Here is a 27,683-nt window from a genome sequence, read left to right as displayed (position 1 = left end):
GATCTTTAATCAGATCCAGGGAGCAACCATTTTTTTTCAAGCTTGATTTACAAGGATTCATCTGGTGCGAGTTCAGGAAGGTGATGAATGGAAAACGGCTTTCAAAACCCGATTTGGTCTTTATGAGTACCAGGTGATGCCTTTCGGTTTATGCAATGCACCAGCAGCCTTCCAATTTTTTATGGATGAAGTTTTGAGAGACTTTTTGGACATATTTGTGGTAGTGTATATTTGATGATATTTTGATTTATTCCCAGGATTTAGAATCTAATGCTTCAAGTTGGGAACGCTATATTTTCACACATGTGTGCAACGAAAAAGAAGGAATACCTACATTTTGTCTTTGCGCATGCGCATAGCCGAAAATAATAATCCTTTTAATTTTTTAAGGAAGTGACTCGAACTGCATTACCTTTGCTTCGTTCATTCAATTACAGAGCAAAAGATACAGGAGTTAATATTTTTAAAAGCAACTTTATATTATTCTGTTTGAAAACAAAAGCATCTTATTTACATAAATCTACAGTAAACATTCATTTGGTGAGCTAACAGATGAGAAGGAAGTTCCATTTTCTCTTGGAATAAGGACTGCATTTACACTGTTCTTTTTAAGACAATCTAGAGTGTGTTTGTTTAAGCAGCCTTCTTTTAAAAGAGTCCCAGATGTTGACACATTGACTGAGGCTCTTCAATTTTAATTCAGTAAGGAAAATGATCCTCTAAGTTATCAGAAGAGGACATTCAGGTATGGTGGTGTATTTCTCTTTCTCTTTGGGATGTTACATTTAGAAGGGAAGACAGTACTTTACCAGAAAGGTCAGTGACTAAATATTTATTTATTATTTTTCTTTCCTTAGGTTGAGAGACTTCCAGAAGTAACCAGACCTGAAGTTTGTTATTTTGTCCCAATTCCCCTTTTCCCTCTGGGATGCTTTCAGCATAACTTTTTATGATCAGTTGAGAGGGTAGCATCTTTAGGGGACTATGGGAGTTCAGCAGCTTCCGCGGACAAAAGAAGATATAGTAACAAAGCCTGACAATGGAGGCTATTCAACGGCGGGGTGACGAAAGACTACACCTTCTTCTCCCACGTACACAGAGGTCACTCGAGGATTGACCTGCTAATAGCTTCAAACGCAATGATTCCCTGTATAGAGGACATACAAATTGGGCATATTGCCGTGTCAGACCATGCTCCCGTTTCCATGAACCTGCGGACCCAAGGCTTCCCGGATCCCCCACCCAAGACAATGGAAATTGCAGGACCATATCTTCACGGACATAACTGCCAGTTCGGAATTGGCTGAGTCGCTGACGAACTACTTTAATGAAAACTCCACCGGAAGTACCCCGACTGCCATCGTCTGGGACGCAATGAAACCCGTGATTCAGGAGGTGGCAATGGAAGCTGCAGCTAAGCTCAGAAGGCAATCTCATCTGCAACAAGCCAAGCTGGAGGAGAGAGTGGTGGAGCTGGAGAACAGCTTCAAAAGGCGTCCGTCCAAATCTATTGGACGCAATCTTAAAAAAGCGAAATTGCTGCTGGAGATGCCTCTGGTGGACCGTGCAGCGAGAGTCCTAGCCCATAGCAAACAATTCTACTACCTTAACAGTAACAAAGCAAATCGACTGCTGGCACACAAACTGAAGAAACTGAAAACAAGAAACATTATCCAATGCTTGTACAACAGGGTTAGGGTCCTTCACCATGGGGAGAGGGAGAAAATTGAAGTGATGACCCAACACCACAAGGTGGTCATGACAGGATCCCCGACAACTAGGTTGGTACAACTGAAATTACTGTCCTCGGTCCCAGAAGGGGTCCCCCCATCCCGCTCTGGAAGCCCTGGAATGCCCGTTTACAGCAGAAGAGTTGGGCGACACCATACGTTCTCTGAAGAACACGACCCCAGGACCAGATGGGTTCACAATCCAATTTTTTTTTTTTTTTTTTTTTTTTCCAACTTTGTTTTATTGGCATTTTCATAATATAACGAAAGGGCGCAGAACATTTTCACAGATTGTGCAAGTAACAGGCCCAAACCCCCCCCTCCCCCACCCCAAACATCCCCACCCCCCCGAAAAAGGAACAAACCAAAAAACTTAGTCCTCATAGAGCCGTTCTGCTGGGGAACCACTATGTGAGCTCCGAGAGTCTGGAGCCCCAGGAAGAGCGAGAGCATTAACTATTAGAATTGGCTGAAGAACTACCGTCCTCCCCCGGGCCGAGGGCCCTGTCCGCTCCTTGTCCCTCTTGAGGATCAGTGCACATCCCAACCCCATGTCTGCTGTGCCTCGTACCAGTTTGCGTGGAAAGAGCCCAAATTATTGTTCATCATTGCCGTCAGTTTATCCATCAGGTACATGTTTTTTACCTTTTTTAGCCAGTTCTCCTTCGATGGGGTCTCCGGGCTCTTCCATTTCTGGGCCAGTGCTACCCTTCCCGCCCTTAGCATTGTCTCCCACATCCTAGGGTATCGGGGAATGTCCGAGTCCTCCGGAGGGAGGCCCAGCAGCATTGTCAGGGGGTTCTGGGGGAGAAGCTCATCAGAAACTTCGGCGATCCAGCCCCTCACCTTCTCCCAGTATGCCTGGGCTTTCGGGCAGTGCCACCACATGTGCCCTCTCGTACCGACCTGGCCACATCCCCTTGGGCACGCGGGGGACACTCCCGTGTACATTTTAGCCAACTTCATTGGTTCTCTGTGCCACCCCTGTAAAATCTTGAAGTTGTGTTCCATGTCTGCCGTAAATAAGTTCCCATGGAAGGCTATTTTAAATATTCTCGCCCAGGCGTCCTCCGAGATCTCATCCCCCGCTAAGTCGTTCCAGAACGAGCGGAACCCCCTCCTCACAATCCAATTCTACAAGAAATTCACCTACATCTTAGCGCCCCAGCTAGCAACCTTATTTAACTCTTTCCTGTCGACTGGATCAACCTCCCCCTCCATGGAAGAGTCATTGACAGTCCTCATCCCGAAGCATGGAAAAGACTGCGTGCAATGCGCTTCATACAGGCCTATTACGCTCCTGAATAATGATGCAAAAATCTTCGCAAAAACCTTGGTGAACAGATTAATCACAATTCTCCCAGACATAATCCACCCGGACCAGATGGGTTTCATCCTAGGGCGATGCACCCAAGACAACATCCGCAGAACTATCAACATCATTGAGTCGGTGACCAGGTTTGGCCAGGAGTTGGTAGTCCTCTCATTGGACGCGCACAAGGCATTCGACATGCTAGACTGGGGCTATATCAACAAAAGCCTGCGCCACTTCGGATTCGGCCCAAATTTTGTAAAATGGACACTAGTCGGGGGAGCCAGCGGGGGGCGCAGGCAAGATGGCAGCCTGATTCTACAGCTCCCTGCGTAACCCCGGGAAAACAGTAGAATCACCCCGAGATTGTCCTCCAGACCCCAGCTGACCGCAAGATTCGGGTGTCCGAGCCCGTGGCGAGCATACTGGTCTTTTGGTGAAGACCCTAGCCCCCTCCGGGCCTGAGATATGCCGTACTGCGAGGCCTCCCCTCCCCCCGTGGGCGTCCGCCTGCATCGACGAAGAGGCCCACTCCGAGGTTTTTTGCCGGCTCGCAGAGGGAGGAGTTTGGCGTCCCGCTGGGGCCGCTCTTGTGGCGGGGGCTGATTGGGGGCCCCCGCCGACCACACACTGCTTCGGATACACTGAGGGGGGATCCCGTGCAGCCCTCCAGCGGGCGGGAGCAGCGCCTGTCCTTCGGGCTCTCCACCCTGTGAAGACTCTGTGTCACCGGTCCGGGCTGTCGCGGGAGCACACCCAGGCCCTTCCAGGCAAAAGACAACGGGAGAGGTCCGGGAGGCAACGGCCACTCGGATTTATCTCCAACCCAGGTGAGGCCCCCTCTTTGGGATCCGGGCCGGCACTGAGGAGTGTTCGGCCCCTTGCCCCCCCACCCACCCTTTTGGGATCCGAACAGCAAGGGGCTCGGGCCCACACCACCAGCCGGGCCTACTGCCACCTTGGGCCGAGGCGGGAGCGCGCCCGGGGACCCCCACACTCCCCCCCTCTGTCCCCCACAGAGTGCGGCGGGGTTCGTGGAAGCGACATCCACCGACAGCCCCGCAAACGAGGTGGAGGAAAGTCGCAGAGGGCGCACGCCGAGCTGCGGCTGCACTGGGAGCGGAACGCGGCCCGCCAACATTATAAAGGTAGGAACCAGCGCCACAGGGAGAAAGCCAGCACGAATAGCGACATCTTCTCTCACATTCTCATAAAACGTGGGAAGATACAGTCCATCCAGGAGAGGGCCAGAAAACTGTTGACCACTTGAAACCCCATCTATTGACGTTGGTTGAGGAACACTGGTGGAACAGCCCAACAGCACCTGATATCACGAGGGGGCTATAACTTTACATACTTGGGCCTGCACTCGGCTATAATTTAAGCCTGCACGTGGGTGAACACGCGGATTACAGGAGCAATTCTGTCCCACAGCACCAACAACTGCCGCACCTCCAACACTCCTGGCCCGAAAATAAATTGTCCCTGTTTTACAGGATCACACATCTCCAGATAAACCTGTGATTAATCCTGAAGACTGGGGACAATTGTGCTTGGACCACGAGGGGTCCCAACGAGAGAGGGGATCATAGCTCCTCCACCACCACTGTTTGCTTTGGGGTGCTAGAAGGCCACAAGACAACTTACCCTTGCAAATAAGCTTTACCTAAACGAGGGCCTGCCTCCCAAAAGCAATCAACATTGTCCTCGGCCCATGGCAGGGGTCCGACCCATGTGAAGGCGAATCATACGCAACTCGGACGGAGCCATCCCCTAGCGGTGACCCACGAAAACAAGTGTCAGGAGACCCACACGGAGTCTCAACGAGAAGTGAACCTGATGCCTGGGATTAAAGGGAAAACTCCCCACGCAAGAACCAAAACACCAGCGAAAAACGAAACTCGCTTGCTAGAAAGCTGCTGGAACACAACGCAACAAAGTGCCCCTCAAGAACCTCAGGAACAGGGAGAATCAACGACGCCTAACAATTCTGACATGGCTATAAATAAGGAAGAACTACTTAACTGCCTTAGGGGCATGGAATCCAGGATAACAAACACGCTCCAGAACCAACTAGAAAAAATGAAAGAAGAGCTGAAGACGTCCTTGAAAGAGGTATGACAAGAGATAGACGAACTTGGAAGCAGAGTGGACACACTCGAAAATGGACTCTCACATATGACAGAGGAAGCAAAGCAATACAATGGCCTGCTAGACCAAGTTGCCAGAGCTACAAATAACCTAGAGATCCAAACCGAAGATTTGGAAAATCGCTCACAAAGATCCAATATCCGGGTCAAGGGCCTCCCAGAAACGATCCAGGATAAAGATCTACGGGACACCATGCAACACTGCTTCAGCAGCATCCTGAATGACGCCCCCCCCAGAGAGATTCGAATTTGAGAGAATCCACCGAGTGGGCCCAAAAAGGAATGAACCAGGAGTGAGACCTAGAGATGTTCTTATCGCCATGACCTCTTATAGCCTGAAAGAGGACATCTTGAGAGCCGCACGTACCCACAAAGAACTAACAATCAATGGAGGGCGAATCCAACTGTACCAAGACCTAGCGTCGATTACCCTACATAAGAGGAAGCTTATGCAACCAATCACAAAAGCACTACAATCTGAACAAATCGCATACAGATGGACATTCCCCTTTGGACTAGCCTTCCCCTGGAAAGGGAAACAAAGAAGGATCAGTACATGCGAGGAAGGCCTGGCGTTACTACAAATTGAGGAAGAACAAAGCCAAACCGGAACTAGCCCACAAAATAGCACAGCCAGCTGCCAAAACAACCAATGGGAATGGTCATCAGAAAGGAAAAGAAGACATAACAGAGAAAAGAAATTGGCAGGCCCCTTCAAATATCACGAACGAAACACCCTGAAGAAGACACTAAATAAAGAAGCGACTGAAGGAGACACGGAGGAAGCACCTGACCACGGCAGGTGGGCCACTTCAAACTAACCCAAAACAAAACACACTAAGAGACAGAAGTAACAAACATATCCCGTACAAAAATGGCAGAGACACTGATCGTCTCGCTAAATGTACAAGGGCTGAACTCCCCCGGGAAACGACGAGCGATTCTCAACAGGCTTGAGAAGTTGCCTGCAAAGGTAGCTATCCTGCAAGAGACCCACCTCCTGAAAACGGATGAAAGAAGAATGCGTAACAAGGCATTCCAACAACAATACTTCGCCTCCAGCGGCTCGAAAACAAAAGGGGTCGCAATACTGTTAGCCAAGGGACTGAATTTAGGCAAACAACAGCTAATTAGTGATACTGAAGGGAGATACCTGGGAATCAAGGGAACTATCAAAGGGAAGACCTACACGATCCTGGCGATATACGCCCCTAACGACAAACAAGACCGATACATCACAGATCTCTTACTGAAAATAGGGAGTTGGTGCGAAGGCCAAACGATCATAAGAGGGGACCTCAACTGCATAATGGACCCTAGCCTTGATAAAACCCTGCCCCCTACAGTAGCTGACCAGAGAAACAGACAGGCGTTGGGAAAGTTCCTCAGAGAGCTAGAAGTAATCGAGACCTGGTGCTTCTTCCAAGGAGACACGAGAGAATAGACTCACTATTCTGCAGTACACAGAGGATACTCCAGAATAGACATGATCCTGGTCTCAGCAACTCTAATCCCCCAAGTGACTAAGGTGGAAATAGGAACACAATACATTTCGGACCACGCCCCAGTACTGGTTAGCCTGGAAATAGACGGAGGGGAAAACAAACAACGCCCGCCGTGGAGACTCAATGACCTGATCCTGCACGATCTAGCGCTTAGGGCACACATGGAGGAAACTATAAACAACTATTTTGAAGAGAACGACAACGGCGAGGTTGACTGGAAAACCGTCTGGGATGCGGGGAAAGCTGTAATCCGAGGAGAATTCATGGCCCAGGCAGCAATATACTGTAGGGAACGGGCGTTAATAACCCGGAGGATGGAACTAGCCCTAAAAGAGGCAGAGAAAAACCACAAGTCCCGACAAACGCAGAAATCCTGGCGAGAATTAAAGAAGGTTTGTGCCCAAATAGAAGGTCACACTGCGGATGCGGTAGCACAGATGTTGCTTAACACTAAGCAATCCTACTACGTCCACGGAGGCAAGGCAAATAAATTCCTGGCGGCCAAATTAAACAAACAGAAATCCCGTAACTATATAGCCGCCCTAAGAAATGAAAAAGGGGACATGATCACAAAAGAGGAAGAGAAACTGGAAATAATGGTCCGGTTTCATGAAGAACTACTACAGGGAGCAAACCTAAATGCGACAGACCAAAAATATTATCTACTGGCTACCCACATACCCCAAATCTCGGACAAGGACACAGAAATCCTGGGGAGGCCATTCACAGCCCAAGAAATCAACGAAGCTATTTCTTCATTACCAAGGAACAAGACCCCAGGCCCAGTTGGCTTCGGAAACGCGTACCACAAAACATTCCGAACACAACTACTAGGTCCCCTCACCCGACTTTTCAACACAATCAGAGAGACTGGATCGATCTCCCCAGATATGGCAAGATCATCAACAATCCTTGTGCTAAGACCAAACAAGGATCCCGCCGAATGTTCAAGTTACCGCCCGATAGCACTCCTAAACACAGATGCAAAGCTATACACAAAGATACTAGCGAATAGACTATCGCTGATCCTCCCAGATATCATCCACGAAGATCAAGCAGGTTTTATTAGGGGACGCCACACCCAAGATAACGTTAGAAGAGCCATAAATGTAATTGAATGGGGGAGACGTACAAATCAGAAATTTGCAATAGCGGCCTTAGACGCTTCATGCGCTTTCAACAGCTTGGACTGGGAATACTTTCGGATGATCCTAGAGAAATTCGGATGCGGGACACAATTCAGCAGGATGATCCTGGCAAACTTTCAACGCCCATCAACATCATTCCGGATAAACACCCGCGACTCAAAACAAGTGGAGATACGGAGGGGTACACGCCAGGACTGCCCCCTATCCCCACTAATATTTGCAATGGCTATGGAGCCATTAGCAGTGCGGTACAGAGGAGACCCCACTATAAAAGGAGTGCAAATCAAGGAGACCCCGCAGAAAATAGCATTATACGCTGACGATGTGATGCTCTATATGGGAGACACTAAGAACACACTACCGAGAGCCGTTGAAACACTGGAGGAATTTGCCACCATATTCACAATCAACTACAATAAATCAAAGGCATTAAACATAATGGAGGACGCAAATACAATAAACGGCATGAAGCAGAGTTTCCCCCTGAGATGGGAGGAAAACACTCTAGAATACCTGGGAGTTCACCTGGCAAAGAAATTTGAGGATTTATATAAATCAAACTTCCCCCCTCTTTGGAAACAACTACAAGCGGACCTACTGAGATGGGATAACCAGGAACTTTTGTGGTTTGCCAGAATAGCAGCGGTAAAGATGACCCTTCTCCCCCGCCTAATATATTTGACCAGTTCAATAACCGCGGAGATCCCGCCACAGATGATCAAAGAACTTCAAAACGCAGTATTTAGATTCATATGGGCAAAAAAGAGACCCAGAATACAGAGACGTATATACTGACCCGTCCTCCGCTCCTGGGAGGCCTGGGAGTTCCAGACTTGGGCAGATACATCATGGCAGCGCACTTGGCCCCCATACTACAGTGGGCTAACCCAGCCGACACCAAAGGATGGAGAGCCATAGAACAAGCATCCACACAGATCCCGATAACAGCACTCCTAGCACTGAACCCCAAGGCCCCCGGAACAGAAGGAAAACTACTAGGAGCTACTAAAACAGCCCTGAGTAACTGGGACAGAGCCATGCAAATGAAAAAGATCAAACGAGGGCTGGGCCCATTATCCCCAATAGCACATAACATCGATTTCACCCCAGGCTTAAAGAAGAATTTCTGGGTAGGGTGGAAAGGCGCAGACACCCTAACACTGCAGGACATGTACCAAAACGGTGACCCAATCCCTTTCTAAGAATGCAAAAAGAAATTCGATCTGGGGGAAAATGAAAGGTTCAGATACATGCAAATACGACACTGGATCTCCCACCCATCAGTGAAAAGAGCGGGTACAAGAACACTAACAGGCTTGGAACTAACAATGCAAGAGGGGAAACCAGAGAGAGGGATATCTAGAATTCACAGGCTACTCGATGGAGCACAACCAACGGACAACCTAAGATATAAAGAGAATTGGGAAAAAGATATAGGAGAGCCGATAACGGAAAGAGAGTGGGACCAGATATGGACGAGAGCTCATAGATCCTCCAAATGTACAGCAATTAAAGAAGCTGCATATAAATTATGCTACAGATGGTACATGTCCCCCCCACAGACTACACAAAATAAACTCAGAATATCCCCCAAACTGTTGGAGACAATGTGGAGGGAGAGGAGACCTGTTCCACATGTGGTGGACATGCCCCAAGGCGATTACCTATTGGAAGGAGATACTGGGACACATCAAAGACATTACTGGCAGAGAATTACCACTATCACCTAAAGTGATCCTGCTGGGAGCGGAGGCAGAGGGTATATATGCGGCATCAGGGCATATATCCACTCTAATAACACACTTACTATCGGCGGCACGAATGACATTGGCACAAAGGTGGAAAACGCTAGAGGGCCCAACAACACCATGGTGGTGGGTGAAAATATGGGGAGTAATGGCAATGGAGAAGGTAACTGCCATAAGAACAGAGACTTACCAGAGATACTTATCCATATGGTCCCCGTTTAGAGACTTGGTCGGAGACAGGGAAGCCCATTTCTATAAAACACGCAACCTCAGAAATATATCGATCACCTAACAACCCAGAGCGAAGAAAGAGAGAAAGAATCAGCACGACGAGAAAAAAGAACAAGGCGAAAAGTAAAGGGGCGGAGGGAGTTAACTGTCTAAGCAATACACTCAAGAACCTATGTATGAAAGAAATGATCACTGCAGAGACTTTAGCCTACTGGCTCCCCCTCACAAATCTTTGTCGGAAAAAAAAACGGAAGCCTATTTCTTCAAACCTCAGATTCCCAAAACGTTTTTACCCCCTGACAGCCAGGAACACAAAAGAGGGGAATCCTCATGTGGGGACGGATTAACGGAAAGGTCAAAAGACTCTGGAACCTGGAGATAAAGGACCTGGGTAGGGGTGAGGAAATAAAATTAAGAATGAATCGATAAAACTGAAAATTTCTGTTGTATAGCAGCAGACTACGAAGTTATGACGCGGAGTCTTATCGTCAAAAGCTATACTCTTGAACATTTGTTGAAAGTAAAATAATAATTTATAGTTTAAAAATTGGAGGCAATTTACACAACATCGGGTGACATTAACCCTAAATGAAAATTTGATTTTTTGCATTGTGTTAACAAAGTATAATGATTATATGTTGTAATTGACTATGCTTCTATCAAAAATAAAAATGGTTAAAAAAAAAAATGGACACTAGCCAACTATCAGAATCCCTCCACCAGGCTGCGAATTAACAGGACCAGATCCAAAAAAATCTATCTAACGAGAGGCACCAGAGAGGGCTGCCCCCTTTCCCTCCTCATCTTTGCGCTCTCAATGGAGCCATTTGCCATCACAATCGGTCGATTTGCACCCTTAAAATCCAGGATGAAGACTATAAAGCCGCCCTATATGCCGATGATGTGCTACTAACGATCACTCAGGCAAAAGAATCGATGAAAGCTCTATGGCAAGAATTGGAGGCCTTCAAGGAAGCTTCAGAGTTCACAGTAAATCTCAAGAAGTCAAGTGCAATGGTTGTCAGTGTACCGAAGAAGCTCAAAGAAGAGTTTGAGTCCAGCTATCCGATCCCATGGACGAAGTCGCAGATCGACAAACTTGGGGGTCCAGATTCCGAACCAAATAAATAACATATATAAGGCAAACTTCCCTCCCCTGTTCAGGGAGTTGAAAAATGATATGAGGAGATGGCGGAAACAAGAAATCTCCTAGTTTGGTAGAATAACGGCGATTAAAATGAACCTAACTCCAAGACTGCTATACTTCGGACTGGCCCTCCCAATAACCATCCAAAAGAGAGCGCTCCTAAAACTACAAGCACGGTAGGTCCGCTCTCACCCATCTGGGACAACCCAGACTTCTCCCCAGGAATTTCACCATATACATTTAGCAAATGGGAAGAAGGGGGACTGTGGGTGGTGGCGGATTTCTTCGAAGGGGGTAGCCCGCTGAACTTTGAGGCCTGCAAAGCCAAGTTTCTGGTCCCGGAAACGGAGAGGTTCCGATACACTCAGCTCCGCACACTGGCTTTCAAGCAAACTGATTAGGAAAGAGGGTAGCAGAGAGCTGACAGCCCTGGAACTATCACTGACCGCAACCCCCCTAAAGTCTCGGCCCTATACAAGCTACTGGATAGAACGGTTCCAACCGAAAAGGAGACTTACATGCTGAGGTGGGAGAGGGACTTGGGCAAAGCCATCGACCCGGTAGAATGGGATCACATATGGACCCGAGCACACAAAAGCTCCAAATGTGTGACAAACAAAGAAGGAGCATTCAAGATCTGCTTCAGATGGTACCGTACCCCCGAGCTTCTGAACAAGTGCAACCTGGCCATCCCATCCCAATGCTGGCTTGGATGTTCAGAAGTGGGGACACTATTTCACCTACTTTGGTCCTGCCCCGAAGCCTCCCGATTCTGGAAATACGTCCTGGAGCAAATTAAACTGATAACAGGCCTCTCAAATCCATGGTATCCGGGAATCGTCCTACTGGGTTCAACTGGTGATGGTCAATTCATGCTGATGGGCCGAATGGCGGACCTATGCTCGCACCTCCTAACAGCGGCAAAGATATCAATGGCTAGACTCTGGAAAAACCCTGAAAGCCCAGCCCACCAGATGTGGTGGCACAAGTGCTGGGAAATAATTGTTGCTGAAAAGATTACGGCCACCATATTCGGAAACAGCAACAAGTTCGACCAGACCTGGGCCCCCTTCCTAGATTACACAAAACAATACCCTGGGCTGTCAAGACCCCTCCGACCCTGAGCTGGATGGGGATCAATCTGGGGAGCACAACGCAGAAAGCCGAGGTGGTCTGAATCACAGGCCTCCCTCTAATATGAATCACCCACCCAACTCACCTCTCCCTTTCGAGTGAACTCTGTGACATTCGAACTAGCAAGCAGGCATATGTAGCCTCCCCCTCGATCTAAGCTAACTGTGATGAACTTCTCGCCCCCCTGATCCCCTCGACCGCTAGCCCTTCCCCTCCCTACCCCACTGTCAACTTGACGATGTAATTGGTTTATTTTGTTCCTTTGTTTGGTTTGTTTAAATCTGCAATGCAAGCTTGAGAGATTACCTGTTCAGATATGTACGGCTTGGTAGCTTGATTGTATAAAATCAATTTTTAATAATTTGTTAATAATTTTTGTTATTTCTCTGTATTTGTTGTTACAATGTACAGCGCTTTGGCATAAAGCGCTCTATAAATAAATAAATCAATTAATCAATCAATCAATAAAAATAAGTTTGGAAAGTCTTAAGGAGGGGGCAGCCGAAATGGCACTTAACATGGGGGTAGCATAAGTCCTTGCATAGGCACTGCACAGGACCCTCCATACCACAGTCCTGCCGAGTCCCCTGCTGTACTTCCCTTTGCATATTGCTGATTCCTGTGGTGGTGAATGCAGTGCCATTACAGCAACCTTATGGTGCTGAGACTCTACTGTGTTCCTCCCAGCCCCTGCCTGTATCCAGTAAGACTAGGGATTAGCAATTCTCCTACCTGCTGTAACGAGAAACCCAAATGTCTTCAAGATCCAATTGTCTCTTTCGAACCTCCATATCCATAACAGCACTTTCTGCACACTGTTTTATCAGTGCCAATTCCTGCAGCCCACTGCTGTCCCTTTGGCTGTGACTTTCCTTGTGACGGTCTGAGAAGCGTCTGGGTCATTTTAGCACACTTACTGTACTGCAGCTCCACAAGACTGAACCACTGCTTCTGTTACTGTGTTACTGATTAGAGGCGTCGGACACTCAACAACAAATCTGTGGTGCATAGTTTCTACTGTACTCAACCCTGCTACTGGACATGTCTAGTGACACTGCGGAAGAGAAATACTCGTCCCCACTTTCACAGGATATAGGAAGGAGCTGGGCTGAACAGAAGCTCAGTGCCACTGAGTTTCTGCCATGTCTGACACTCCTCCTTGATGTATGGCTTTTGCCACTGTAATAAATATGCTACATTCCTGTTGTGTGCCTGGGTGTCTGGTCTCTTCACGTGAATTGCACTGGAGGGGTCACACTGTGGGACTCAAGAGAAATTTGGGGCTACAGCTGTAAGTGCTACAGAAACCTCAGTGCGATAAGGGGCCAGTAAGGACTGGGGTGTCTTGGGATCCCCGGTAGGGAATAAAAGTTGGAATACTAAATCCAACATTCATAGCTTCTGAACCCTCTATCACAGCTGCACATAGATGATGCATGGTTGTCCAGAGCTTTCCGGCAACTCCATTTAGTTGCCAATGGTTACTGCTTAATTTTGGTGTTGTCAGCCTTGTTCCTGATCAGTGCTGGGGCTTCTTTCTCTGGCGGTCCAAAACCCTGCCTTCCCTCCAAGTTTGGGCAATAAAGCATTTGCACAGTGGGAAACTCAAGGTACACTCCGATTGAGTGATCTTTATAAAGAGGGTACCTCCCTCACATTCCTGGTATGTAGAGAAAGGTTTGCCCTGGCTGGAATCTGATCGATTCTGCTATTCTCAATTACGACACTAGGCCACCAATAGCCAGATTAAACAAGCCAGATGCTGCCCCCTCCCTAACCCCCATGGTAAGAACTCCGGGTACAGGAGGGGCAAGAGTCGTGGAAGGTTTGTAGTTGCTATCGTTCGCTAGAGAATGCTTCTCCAGAGGATAAGCTCCCATATATGCAGCGTTTGGAGCAGCAGCTAGGACTTGACACTCTCCGTACGAATCATCGCAGCACATTTGGATCAGAGAGCATGAAAGTTCCTGGTGCACCCTGATAAAGGAGGGAGCTCTAAAACTGTGTTCCTGGTGGTACATGACCCCCCAGAGGTTACATGCAATCTGCCCTTGAATACTCTGATCGTTGCTGGCATGGATATGGTCAGCTGGGGGATTTAGCTCATACGTGGTGGTCTCTCATCCAGGCCTATTGGGAAGCAATTCGCTCAAACATTTAAAGATATAACTGGAAAACTACTCCTAATGGGTCCCCTGACCCTGGTCTTGGGTGATGTCCCCGAGGACGACACCTTCCCCACGTCTGGCCCTAGGGTGGTACTCACTTCACATTTGTTAATGGCCGTGAGAATAAACCGTGCAAGGTTCTGGAAGACTCCGGTGAGGGGGCCATGCCTGTCATATTGGGGAATTAAAATATGGGAAATAATCACAATGGAGAAACTGTCAGCTCTTATATTGGGTTGCATGGGCACATCTTATGAGACCGGGACCCCCTTTCTTGACTAAATTCACCAAAAAGAACATATGTTCTTTAGGCTGCACCTAATGAAGCACCAATCTCTGGAATAAATTTAGTATTGAGATGGTACTCAATGGCAGGGTCATACTTCTGGGAGGATGGACCCGCAGAGGGCGAATAGTTATGGACAAAGGTACATCAGATCTATTATGATGACACGGATATCATTTGTGTGTGTTTTTTCCTTCTCTTCTGTTCTTCCTTTGTTCTTTTTTTTGGGGGGGATTGTCGTAATTGCAAAAATTCAGTTTTCTTAAAGCACCATTGATATTATAACCTGTTATTGTTCAAGCATATGCTGTTTATCGAAACCGCAATAAAAAGACAACTTGCGAAAAAGAAAGTGAATACCAACACTTTGCTCTCAAATGTTTTTAGATACTGATAAACCCCTCCTGCAGTCCATAACCTCAAATTAGCTAATGGAAATCAATACTGACCTCCTGTCGGCCAATCAGAATGTTTGGAATGCAGTCAGTAACTACTGGTATTGACTGCATTGTCGACATTTTGACTTCAGAAGCAGCCAGGGAATCAACAGAAAACATGTGTCTGCATTAAAAAAAACAGCAGCTGAATTTCTGAGCAGATTTCTTTCAATATGATATTACAACCTAATTTATGACACCAATGTGAAAGCTAAAACATGAAACAATGCTTTCACTTTTTTAAAGAAAACATGTTCACTTTAACATTGTATCTAATGCAAGCCCGTTCTAAAACTATTCCAGTTCAACCAAGTTTGCAATTAAAAAGCTTACCTTAGCAAGGCAACTTAGGTATTTAAATATTACAAAATAAAACTGCATTTCATTTAATAACACATTTTGCGTGCTTTACTCACTTTTCAACTAACATGTTTTACTTCAGCACAACAACTCCAAAACTTGTTTTGCTTTTACCGCCATCTTCTAATAGCCTTTTAGACCTTGAGAGGTGAGGGGGTTATCGCTTTGGATAATGGCCCTTTACCAACTTATTTCTAGAAAAGTTAAACTATTGTCCATCTGTAGTTATGCGAATTGATGTTGCATCACGAAAGAAAACAATCCTGCTACATAATAGTAAGTCAAGTCAGTTGTTGGTCTATTCACATGTGATTAATGAAGATTTCACACTGTGCAAGCAAAGTACAATGCTTGACACTAGTTTTATTCTTTACAGTTATAAACAGCGAAAGCATGATGATTCATTTTCATAATGATTTCATGGTGTCATACTAGCAGCTGGGAGGCAGAATTCATACCTGGCGTGGGAGGTGCGTCTGAACTGGGATGTCTGGGAGGATCCGCTGCCATCAAAAGAGTTTGCCCGCTGATTGCTAGAAACTGTAGGTTTAGGAGACACAGAATCTGGCTGTGATGGTTCTAGCATGATCTGAAGTCCCTTGGGATGTTTGACAAACAAATGGAATAAAGTAAAAAGAAACAAAACAATGATTAATTAGAACGACTACCGTAATCGTCATTGAACAGAAATAAAAACAAACTTTACAGTCATATCAGACAGAAATAATTGGATTTGGAGGCATTGGTGACTCACTGGTATGTAAAAGTAGCTGAAAACATATTCAAATGTAGTCTGTGACACGAAATGTCTAGTTGCCTTTTCCTGCTCATATTTTAATTGCCTACTATATATCATACGAAATGACACTTTATTAACAGGGACAAAAAGTGATCTTTACCTTCAAATGTATCTCAGACAAGGCTCCTCATTACTAATTTTCAGCGTATTCCACTGCTCTAGGACTGTATAATACTGTACTGACAAAATATTATTATTATCATATACAATTACATGAATCTTTGGCTCAAAAATGCAAATATCTATTGTTACTACTGAGAAATGTGTTTCTGTCTTCTTCACAGTTTCATTGCACAGCGTCTCAGCTATTGTACAAGAAAATGTTACTTTTGAGGGAGGATCCATAAAAGGCACTTAGATATGGCATCTATGATAATATCTGTAAATCCGGCATACACAGTAAAATGAAGAACATTGGGGCTCATTCCGAGTTTGGCAGTGCAGAAAAAAAGATGGTTCTAATTCCACTAGAGCCACTTTTACCGCACGGGCAAATTACAAGCAGTACAAAAATGGGCACTAATTCCACTGGCAGAATTAGTGTCAGAGCAATTACTGCAAAAACCAGTGGTAAACCCTCAAGTGCTAATTCTGCCGGTCGAATTAATGCCACATAACAAAAAGGTAATTCTGCCATAATGCAAGGTGAAATACCGCCAAAATAACACCAAAAACTGGTGGTAATTACTCCAAATTATCAGTGCAGGTACCTCCACCTAAATGAATGTGAGGGATGAAAATTAACCATAGATGCATCCAATTGCATCCAAAAGGGTATTTAAGGCAAACATCTTTCACCAAATCTACTTACAAGCAACATGCAGTTCCTAGCCGACATGGATTATGGGATCCACATTTTGCTGTTGTACATTGAGCTGTAGAGATACAAGCACAGCAAAGGTAGACAATATGTGAAAGAAGGAGGCCCCGGATACCCAGCATCAGACCCTCCCCCTGGGCAATGACGGATGAGCAGATAATTACACTCTGTTGGCTGAATAGGGACAGCCACACTGAGCTGCTCAGACTCATCCAGGTAGACCTCCAGTGGGGGATCAGCACCACTACTGTCATCCCACCCTTGCTGAAGCTGGTGGCTGTGCTGCACTTCCTAGCAACAGGTACATTTCCTCGCAGTGTCGGAATACTACATGGCATCTCCCAGCCAGCCTTAAAAAAGGACCTGGTAAAGGTGTTTGATGCACTAATGCGACATGCGCCAAATTATATAAAAAGGTACACCACCCCAAATTAGGTGTATGCCACCAAGGTACGTTTTTATGCAACAGCCCGCTTCCCTAATGTGATTGCTGCACTGGACTGTATGCATGAGGTTGTAGTTTCACCTCAGGCACTGGAGCAAATCTACCACAACCAGAAGTAGTATAATTTGATGAATGTGAAAATGACGCGTGTTGCTGAGGTGACGGTGAGCCACTGTGGTGCCTGATTTCCAGGTGCCACTCACAAAGCCATGTTCTTGCGGAACAGCACTCTGCCAGAATACATGGACTCCTACAGTGGACAACTTACATGGATATTGGAAAGACTAACAATGCAATGAACATGTGGAGCAAAGAATGTTAAGGGGTTAAGCAGGGTTGTGGTCAGGAGTACTTCCATACATGGCATGCATGGTCAAACCTCTGTCAGTATATGATGGGATTCAAAGAATGCTGGCCTACGTGGGGCAGAGCTCTCAACGCTCCACAGTAAATAGGCCACTGCAAATATCCACCCTCCCCAGGCACAATGTGACATGAGTGTGCAGGATAGTAGGGTACACAGAATGCAGGGAAGTATGCACCACTATCCCTGACAATAACAACTACACTGTAAAATCGAGAAAGGCATACAAATGACAATACGACCCAACAATCCACAGCATTGAATGGCAGCAACAGGCCAGGAATTTGTAAATTGAGTAAGGATTTATTTTACTGCATATAGCGCAAACCTAGCTCAAGAGCACCACAGTGTTTTACAACAGCGTTGTGCCAGAATTGGGGGGGGACTGGCATTTTAACCAGGTTACTCACCGTAGTGACCACCTTACTCCTAGTCCATAGTCCCCTTTCCTCCATACTTATGGGACATCTCTCCGTCCTGTGGGACGGGACCGGAGCACTTTGTAAAAAGCATCCACATTTTTTTTTCAAAAATGTGTCCTTCCTCTCTTTCTTGCGCGGGGCCCGGCACGTGGCCGTAACCCCGCCCACCTTGGCTCCACCCCGCGGATCGCCCATCAGTCCTTTTCTATCGCCAGGTCAAAGACCTATTAGCAATAACAGAGGAACCTTATTAGAGGGGACGGCGGGCGGGCGTATGGAGGAAAGGGGACTACGGACTAGGAGTAAGGTGGTCACTACGGTGAGTAACCTGGTTATACTCCTACGTCCCATCCCCTTTCCTCCATACTTATAGGAGATTCCCAAGCACTCCTAACAGGAACTACGGGTGGATGGAAATACCCATTACTGAAAAAGGTTCTTCAGCACAGCCTGACCAAACTGAGCATCAGCTCTTGAGCTCATGTCAAGACAATAATGCTTACAAAAAGCAGATGGAGAGGCCCAAGTAGCTGCCCTAGCAATGGACTCCTAGGGGACATATTTCTGAAAAGCAACCGCGGCTGCTTTGCCCCGCACCAGGTGTGCATGAATACCTTTAGGAGGTTTCAGTCCTTGCACAGTGAAAGACTCCGTAATGCAGGCGGTGATCCACCGGGAAATAGTCGCCTTAGACGCCTGCTTACCCTGAGGGTTACCAAAAGTCACAAATAGTTGAGAAGAACTTCTAAGCTCGGATGTTCTGTCCAGATAGAACTTAAGAGCCCTTCTGACATCGAGACAATGCAGAACCCTTTCTGCCTCTGAGGTAGGGTTCGGAAAAAAGACCGGAAGGGAGATCGACTGGTTCAGATGCAATTCAGTTACCACCTTTGGCAGGAAAGCAGGATTCGTCCGTGGGACTATCTTATTTGTGTGAAAGACCAAGAAGGGACGCTCCACTGACAAGGCCTAGAGCTCACTCACCCGCCTTGCTGATGTAACGGCGACCAAAAAGGACACTTTCCAGGACAGGTACTTGAGGTCCACCGTGGCCATGGGTTCAAAAGGCTTATGGCACAATGCCGTGAGGACTACATTCAGATCCCACGGCGGGTGCGGAGTACGAACTGGAGGGTAGAGGCGTGTCAAGCCTGCAAAATGCCTCTTAACCACTGGGTTACACAAAGAGTAAGAACATTGGTCCGTAGAAAGATAAGCAGAGACCGCTGAAAGGTTAAGTCCTGCATGACAGAACGTGAACACCCGACTCTGCTAGGTAGGATACGAAGGACAGCACTGTGTCAACCGTAGACTCCCTTGGGTTCAACCGCTTTCCCAAACACCAATGACAGAACCTGAGCCATTTACTTCTGTATTGGGACCTAGTCGAGGGTTTCCTGGCAACATGGATAATACGCATGTTATCCGCGGACAAGTTAAGATGTTCTAAAGACTTGAACTCAGGCACCATGCTGCCAAGCTGAGCGATTGTGGGGAGGGGTGCCACAGCTGCTTTTCCCCTTGATGAAGAAGATCGGGGGTCACTGGTAACCTGATCGGCGGACACATCGACAGGTGTTGAAGTTCTGAGAACCAAAACCTGGCCGGCCACCACGGGGCTATGAGTAGGAGGGGACAGTTCACTGAGTTCTTCAGCTTCCAAATTGCCCCATAGACTAGAGGCAGAGGCGGGAAGGCGTAAGCTCTCATGTTGTGCCATGGAATCTCGAGAGCATCCCCCACAGAGGAGGCTCCCAGCCCCCCTCTGGAGGCATACTGAGGAAGCTTCTTGTTTGCCGCTGTAGCGAAGAGGTCCACCTGCGGTGTGCCCCAATGCAAGAAAATCCATGAGAGGACCTCCACCTTCAACTCCCACTCGTAGCTGACCACTGTCCACTGGCTGAGGGCATCCGCTGTGACATTCAGTTGGCCCGGGATGTGCACTGCAAGCAGCCAAACACCATGAAGCACGGCCCACTCCCAAATCTGGATGGACAGGTCCACGAGGGGGGGAGACTTGGTTCCCCCCTGTTTGTTGATGTAGTACATCGACACCACATTGTCCGTGCATATGCGGACCACCGGACCACCTTGTTGGCAATGATCGGTCTGAACGCCCTGAGCGCTAGGAAGATCGCCAGAAGCTCTAGATGATTTATGTGGAGGAGCTTGTCCTGAGGCAACCAGAGATCCGAGACCTGAAGAAGATCTAACGTCGCACCCCACCCTAGGAGGGAGGAGTCCGTCATGATCGTCACCATAGGGGCAGGGTCCTGAAACCCTGCACCCACTGACAGGTTGCTGAGAGATGACCACCACTCCAGGTCCACTCTCATGGAAGCCGGAATCCTTATCAGCTTGGAATCCGGGTCCACAGCCTGACACCAAGAACTCCGAAGAGCCATTTGGGTCCACCTCATCTCGAGACGAGCAAGAGTACGAGCCAACACGCACAAGGCCATGAGGCCCAGAAGCCTCTGGAACCACCAAGCCGACATGCTCTCCGACTGCACAAACATCTGACCCGTGGCTAACAGATCCGCCATCCTGTCCCCGGTCAGGTACACTCTGCAGTCGATCGTGTTCCAGCGAAAACCCAGGAAAATCAAGTCCTGCGAGACCGTCATGGAAGATTTCCGCCAGTTAAACGACAGCCCAAGATGGAACAGGAGCTAACGGAGAGACTGAAGATTGCCCGCTGCTTTCAACGGACAAGGGCTGCGTAAGAGCCAATCGTCCAAATACGGATACACATGGATACCCTGCAGACGAAGATAGGCCGCAATCACCAACATCATCTTCGTGAAGACACGCGGCGCCGAGCTGAGGCCAAAAGGAAGCACTCGAAACTGGAAGTGCTCCTCTCCCAAAGAGAAACGGAGATATCTCCTGTGTGGATTCCAAATCAGGATATGCATGTACGCATCCTGAAGATCCACCACACTGAGCCAATCGCCCATCTGCAAGGAGGACCGCATCTGGCTGGGCGTGATCATCTTGAATTTCTCTTGGGGTAGGAAAAGATTGAACTGGGAAAGGTCTAGGATGGTGCGCAGGGCAGCCTGGTTGGGTTTGGGCACCGTAAACAGTTGGGAATAGAAGCACTCCCCTCGCTCCACGAGGGGAACGGGTTCCACAGCTCTGAGGTCCAGAAGTTTCTGAACCTCGGCTTTGAGGCAGGGCGAGCCCGACAGCTGAAAAGGAGGGTTGAGGGGTGGGGTAGGGGTTAGCGGAAGCCCGCCCGAGCGACTGACAAGACCCATCTGTCTTTGGTGATGGTCTGCCACGCCTTCCAATGAGACGCAATGCGTCTTCCCACCGAGGTCTCGTGCGAGTGTGGAGAACCCTCATTTAGTAGGTTTTTTGGTGGTGTTACCACCTGAGGAGGAGGCTGAGGAGCGGGAGAAAAACCGAGTCCGTTGTTGCCTACGGCGGTTATTCCCCAAAGGGGTATCCACTCTGCGAGATCTCCGGTCGGGGAAGCCCCTAAAGCCGGAGGAGGGTCGGCTTTGGAACAATGGTCTCTGGGTTTTGAAAGGGGCCTTAACAAGGACTTAGCTGTCTGAGTGCTATCCTTCGTCTTGGTGAGCTCTACGCCCATTGTAGAATGAAATAGCTCCTTACCATCGAACGGAAGGTCCAACACCTTGTCCTGCACTTCTTTTGAGAATTTTGTGGGATGCAGCCACGCCTGCCGTGCGGTATCAACCCCCAGCATAAGGCCCCGAGCCAAGGTGTCTACGTGATGAGCCGCAGCCTCCAGGACATCCTGGGCCAAGACCCTGTCGTCAGATAAACCAACCTTAAAGTCCTCCAACTTCAACCGGGATGAATTCCTCAAACTCCGACAGACCTTTCCACATCCGCATATTAGCCCCCGCTAACACCAGTTCTCCCAAGGGAGTCAAGGAGCTTGTCCTCTTTTCCCAAAACCTGCGTAGCAGTCGTGGAAGAGGATGCTGCAGGCCTGGACTGTAAAGTGGCCGGAGGCCACCACTGTGGAGGAGGGGGGCAGACAAGATGACAGGGCCACCTCTTCCGAAGAATGCAGCCTGTATCTCGCGTCAATTTTCTTATTGGTGAAAAGTCCAGAGTGTGGCTTTTCCCATACCCTGCGGACCTCGGCTAGCACGTCCTTCTGCAAGGACAGGCCAGTACGCTCCAAAGGAGACAGGGTGAACGCCCCAGAAAGCACGCCCTCCTGCGAAGCGGGTGCCTCGGGCACCCAAACATCTAAGAAGCACGTCATGTCGAGTACCCGGTCATGAAAAGCTCTAATAGAGCGGGGCAAGTCCTCGTTGTTCTGATCGCCTAGCGCGTCATCCGACAGGTCAGGATCCTGCTAAGCCATGTCGGGCGCTGCCTTGTCCACGGGGGACAATGGGGGCAAAGGCGGAAGAGTCGGGGAAGGCACCGTAGGCAAGGCAGGCGCCGGCGGAATCACCGGAGGAACGGGTAGGGCCGGAGGCGCGGGCGGACATATCTCCTTAAAAAGCCCTTTGAAATATTCCCTCATGGGGTCGGTACGCATGAGTGTTTGAAATTTACCAAAAAAGGAGTCCTCTGGGTACTGCTTTGGAACTTGAGGAGGCCTCTCATGAGGTGGAGAAGTCCAGGGACGTAACTGGGACGTGTGCCAAACTGGCCCCTCCACCGATGTGTCCACGTAAATCAAAGGCGCTGACCCCGCAGGCAACGAAACATTGTGCGGAAGAGGCATCCGGCGTTCCAATCATAAACTGGCCGATAAGGATGCGCACAAGGGACTCTATGTTCACCCAAGGAACCAAGCCCTACACCTGAGGCCGATGGCGTAGTTGTAGGGATAGCACCCAAAATGGCCACCACGGTCGTGGCGGGAACGGGCGCCATTTTGTCATCGTCTGAGGGGAACTGCGGCACGTGAGGAGTGAGGCAGGGGTCCCCGTCGATGGATCAGGGGTCTTAACTTTAGCCTTAACATAAGGAACCTCGGCAGAGTCGGTACTATGAGGCCTGGAATGTTTCTGCGACATACCAACCGCCAAATTAGCCTTCCCAGGAAGGACCTTGGCACTACCGGTAAAAGAAGAACTTTCCTTCTTTGTCCCCTCAACAGATCTGGTGTCGCCGCAAGAGCGGGAACGGTGGGAAACAGCCTTCACCGGCAAGGCCTTGTTAGGCCTCTCAGAAATGTTGGTAGCTTTAGCCTCTGAAAGAGGGACCTCGGAGCCACGTCCGGTGACAGCCTTATCTGCGCGGGCCTCGAACATCCATTCGGTGACAGCAAGTCCCACCAAGGCCTCAGGGCGCACCCCGGTCTTATTTTTGAGGGAAGCCGACAGAGAAGCCTCAGAGCGAGCTCCGGTATCCCACGATTCAGTAGAACTGGGTCTACAAACAGCCCCCACAGGAGGGGCCTCAGAGCGTGCTCCGGTATCCACAGGCCCCTTACGGAGACCCTCAGAGAAAACTCTGGTACAATTATAAGGCCCAACAGGCACCTCAGGGCGAACCCCGGTAACAGAGCGATCAACGCTCCTCCTGGCCCGAGAGGAACCTGGAAAGGTATGCCCCGGCCGGGGTGCTCTGAAAAGTAAAGAATTTACCGGGCGTTATTTCTTCTCGTCGATGAACGCCTGTAAATGCGAAGGAGGAGTTTGTCGGAACACCTCCTCCCACCGCTCCAACCGACGTTGAAGTGCCCGGACCGAAAGGGAGTCGCAGTAAAAAGAGTCCCAACAGTGATCCGAACCCAAACACTCTAAGCAACGAGGATGGGGATCTGCCCTCGCGAAACGACGGTGGCACGATGAACAATCTGGAAAGTCTAGTTTGAACGACATAGACAGACTAGTACACGATCACTAGCGAGAGCCAGAGAGGAAAAAAGGGAAGAAAATCTTCCGAGGATGCAAGTGCGTCCAGTCCCGAATGAGCGGAGAAAAGGACTGATGGGCGATGCGTGGGGCAGAGCAAAGGTGGGCGGGGTTACGGCCGTGTGCCGGGCCCCACGCAAGAAAGAGAGGAAGGACACATTTTTTATAACAATTTGTGGAGGCTTTTTACAAAGTGCTCCGGACCCGTCCCACAGGACAGAGAGATGTCCCATAAGTATGGAGGAAAGGGGACGGACGTAGGAGTATATATAGTAACGCAGTACAGTTGGTGGATGAAGTAAGGGATTTGTATGCGTCTGGCAGGTATTGTTAAAAGAGGCATGCTTTAGTGCTTTGAAGAACTAGGGGATAGTACGGGCATTTGGAGCTTCTTTACCGGGATTGAGTTTCAGATGGTCTGGCGTGGCAGGAGAAGGACTGCTTGCAAGTCTTCTCTTAGCGGGCTAGCCTTGACTCCAACCTTTCAATAGTTTTGCTATGTGAGGTGCAAGAGCCTCCAGAGATGTGGAGTTTAGCCACCAAGTATGTTGGTGTTCCATTTGAGACTGCTTTGTAGGTGAAACGTGCAGTTATAAATATGATCTGGCGGTCAGGCGGAGCCAGTGAGGCGTGCGCAGTGTTGGAGATATACAGTCAAAATTAGCGGGCACCTGTAATTAGATGGCTGCAGCGTGGTGTACTTCTTTGAGAGGGGCAGCTGTGCGGCTGGTAGGAGGGCATTTCCCCCATTGATTTTTGAGATAACACGGGCTTGGACCACTGTACGGAATTCGGTCGGGGGATAAAGGGTTTGACTTTGCAGAGTGTGTGGATCTGTAGCCATGCGGTTTTAGATCTTTTTTGCTATGTGCATTTGGAAGGAAAGGCTACTGTCAACAATGAAGACAAGGGGCCTCATTACACGGAAGGAAGTATTGATTTAACGTTACCGGTAACAGAATACCGGTAACGTTAAATCCCCATGCGGATTACAACCCGGCTCACCGCCATTAGCGGCACCGTTAAGTACGGTGCCACTAATAGCGGGCAGGCCGCGTGCGCGCTTCCCTCCATCCCGTAAATTACGCCATGCCGCTATTAGCACAGCATCACAAGGCTGGTGGACATGCCAATAGCGGCATTGTAAAGCCCCCCAAACCCCTTACCGCCATGGTGCTAATACCGGCATCGCGAACCACCCGTTAAGTGAACTGAGCAGTGTTCCCATCTGCCACAGGTGGACACAATCAGCACAGATGGAGGCAATGGAAACTGTGGCAGCTCAAAAGGAGCACACAACACCCCTTCCCACACCAAGATGGTTCCAATACTGGCAGCATTACATGGCCTGGAGGACCTGGTTGCAGCGCAGCTGCTACAACAACAGACAGCACAAAGGAGACGCAGGAGGAGGAGGAGGAGGAGAGCAATACAGGCACAGCAAGCACCACCACAGCACTTAATCATACCACAGAGGCACCCACCAATCCCCAGGATCAGAGCCAGTCCATTTAACCTAACCCCTGAGCAGATACACACCGTGTACCGTCTGGACCGGGATTCCATCACCAGCATCGTGGACATGATACACGACGACATTGTGAGCCTCATAGACATCAGAACTGCCATCCCCCCGCTACTGAAGGTGGTGAGTGTGCTCCACTTCCTGGCCACAGGCACCTACCAGCATACAGTGGGACAAATGCATGGCATCTCACAACCAGCATTCTCCCGCACGCTGAACCAGGTACTCAATGCCCTCCTGAAGCATGCACCTGAACACATAACCATGCCACGGACTGCACATGAGATTGCAAACACAAAAGTTGGATTCTATTCACTGGCAGGCATACCAAGTTGCATCTGGTCCATCGACTGTACCCATGTGGAATTGGTGGTCCCACATCACAATGAAGTAGTCTACCGAAACAGGAAGCAATTCCACTCCATCAATGTCCAGATGGTATGTGGCGCCAACAAGATAATCACACATTGCTGTGCCCGATTTCCCGGATCAACCCATGATTCGATGGTCCTGCTGAACTCAACTATCCCACGCTACATGGAGTGACAAACCGCACAACGTTCGTGGCTACTTGGTGAGTAGCAGGGCAAGAACATGGCAGTGTGATTGTGGGGAGAGAGATACATACTCCAACTGGGTGTGTTTTGGGGGGGGGGGAGATACATACTCCAACTGGGTGTGTTTTGGGGGGGGGATACATACTCAAAATGGGTGTAGCTTGTCGTTCGCCGGACAAATGCACATACAGATGTACGCCAATGTCCATCTGGGAAGGCCACAACGTACTTGAGATGAACCGACATGCAGGTATAAGCTACACAACATAGATAACAATCCAGGTCTAGAAACATTAAACATCCATTCACATACACATTGCACAACATTCCACGCCACAAAATATTACATTTCACACATGCCATCAAGAGAGCCATCCTGAATTAGTCCACCCCAACATCAAATATGCGATGTGCCCCATAATGCATGCAAATGGATCACCCCTAGCCATAGCATTTCACCACGCACCTATACCACCACTGAAGCGATGCCTCTCTGCATGGCAACATCAATGTTGGTATGGCAGTACACCAGCAGTGCAGAAGTAAATCTGCCTGGCCCCAGGGACACCAGAGACCTCGCCTCACCCAGGACATGTCAATTACTGTTGGAGGCATTGATGGGGCATGTCCACTTGCAGGGTGTAGCTCCCCCTTGCACATTGCTGTCACACAGATCATCTGCATGTATGCTGTCAATTGTGTACGTGAATCACAATGCAATGCCAATTTGTGTCATTTGAACAGGCCGCTCTTGAGGTGAACAGTGACAGGACCCCGTTCCCTCCCCCATACAGGTGATGCGGGTTATCCCCTGAAGAGCTGGCTCCTCACACCTGTACGGAACCCACAGAACAGGCACGAGGAGGAATACAACCGTGCACATACCCGGACCCGCATCGTGATCGAGCAGACCTTTGGCCTTTTGAAGTCACGTTTTAGGTGCATTAGCAGGTCTGGTGGCGCTCTCCTGTATGGACATGAGAAGGTATCCAAGATCACCATGGCATGTGTCATGTTGCACAATATGTGTATCAGACGGAATGTGCCACTGCCCCCTGATGTTGAAATAGAAGCACCTGATGAGGATGATGATGGTGATGAGGACGGAGGTGAAGGGGATGCAGGTCTTACAAGAGGGGATGGGCAGGAGGGACGTGCTGTGAGACAGCATCTGATCAACCACATATTCTGAGGAATATGTTTTCGTACTGTCACATGGATATTGTTAGTAATGCACTGGTGTATGTTTGTGAGCAAGCAATGTACCCTGTTGCCAATAAAGTACACAGACACAATGAGGATGTCCAGGCCTGTGTTTTGAACATAAACCAGTGTATTGAGTAATGAAAAGGTGAAAAAGTGCAAGTCCCCGAACATCCCAACACCCTTCCCCCCACCCCCATGACACACCCATAACACCCTTCCCCCCACGACACACCCATAACACCCTTCCCCCCACCCCCCACAACAGTTCCTCATGTGTCTGCATGTATGCATTTGGCCATGCACGCAGTGGAATTTCCATCAACCCCTTATT

General features: G+C 48.7%; 1 protein-coding gene across 21 annotated transcripts in view; it reads right to left on the bottom strand.

Moving 5' to 3' along the window:
- Positions 1-27,683, bottom strand: part of UNC80 (unc-80 homolog, NALCN channel complex subunit) — a 3,486,058-nt gene that overhangs the window by 3,000,171 nt on the left and 458,204 nt on the right. For all 21 annotated transcript variants that reach the window (XM_069615884.1, XM_069615886.1, XM_069615890.1 and 18 more), the window contains exon 7: positions 15,815-15,954. In XM_069615884.1, the coding sequence (XP_069471985.1) occupies positions 15,815-15,954 (140 nt within the window). The remainder of the gene's footprint in view (positions 1-15,814; positions 15,955-27,683) is intronic.

The sequence above is a fragment of the Ambystoma mexicanum genome, chromosome 9 (genome assembly GCF_040938575.1).
Source record: "Ambystoma mexicanum isolate Mex_15411 chromosome 9, UKY_AmexF1_1, whole genome shotgun sequence".
NCBI classification, from domain to species: Eukaryota; Metazoa; Chordata; class Amphibia; order Caudata; family Ambystomatidae; genus Ambystoma; species Ambystoma mexicanum.
Note: the sequence above shows the minus strand (reverse complement) of the source record. Positions and strands in the feature narration are given on the sequence as shown.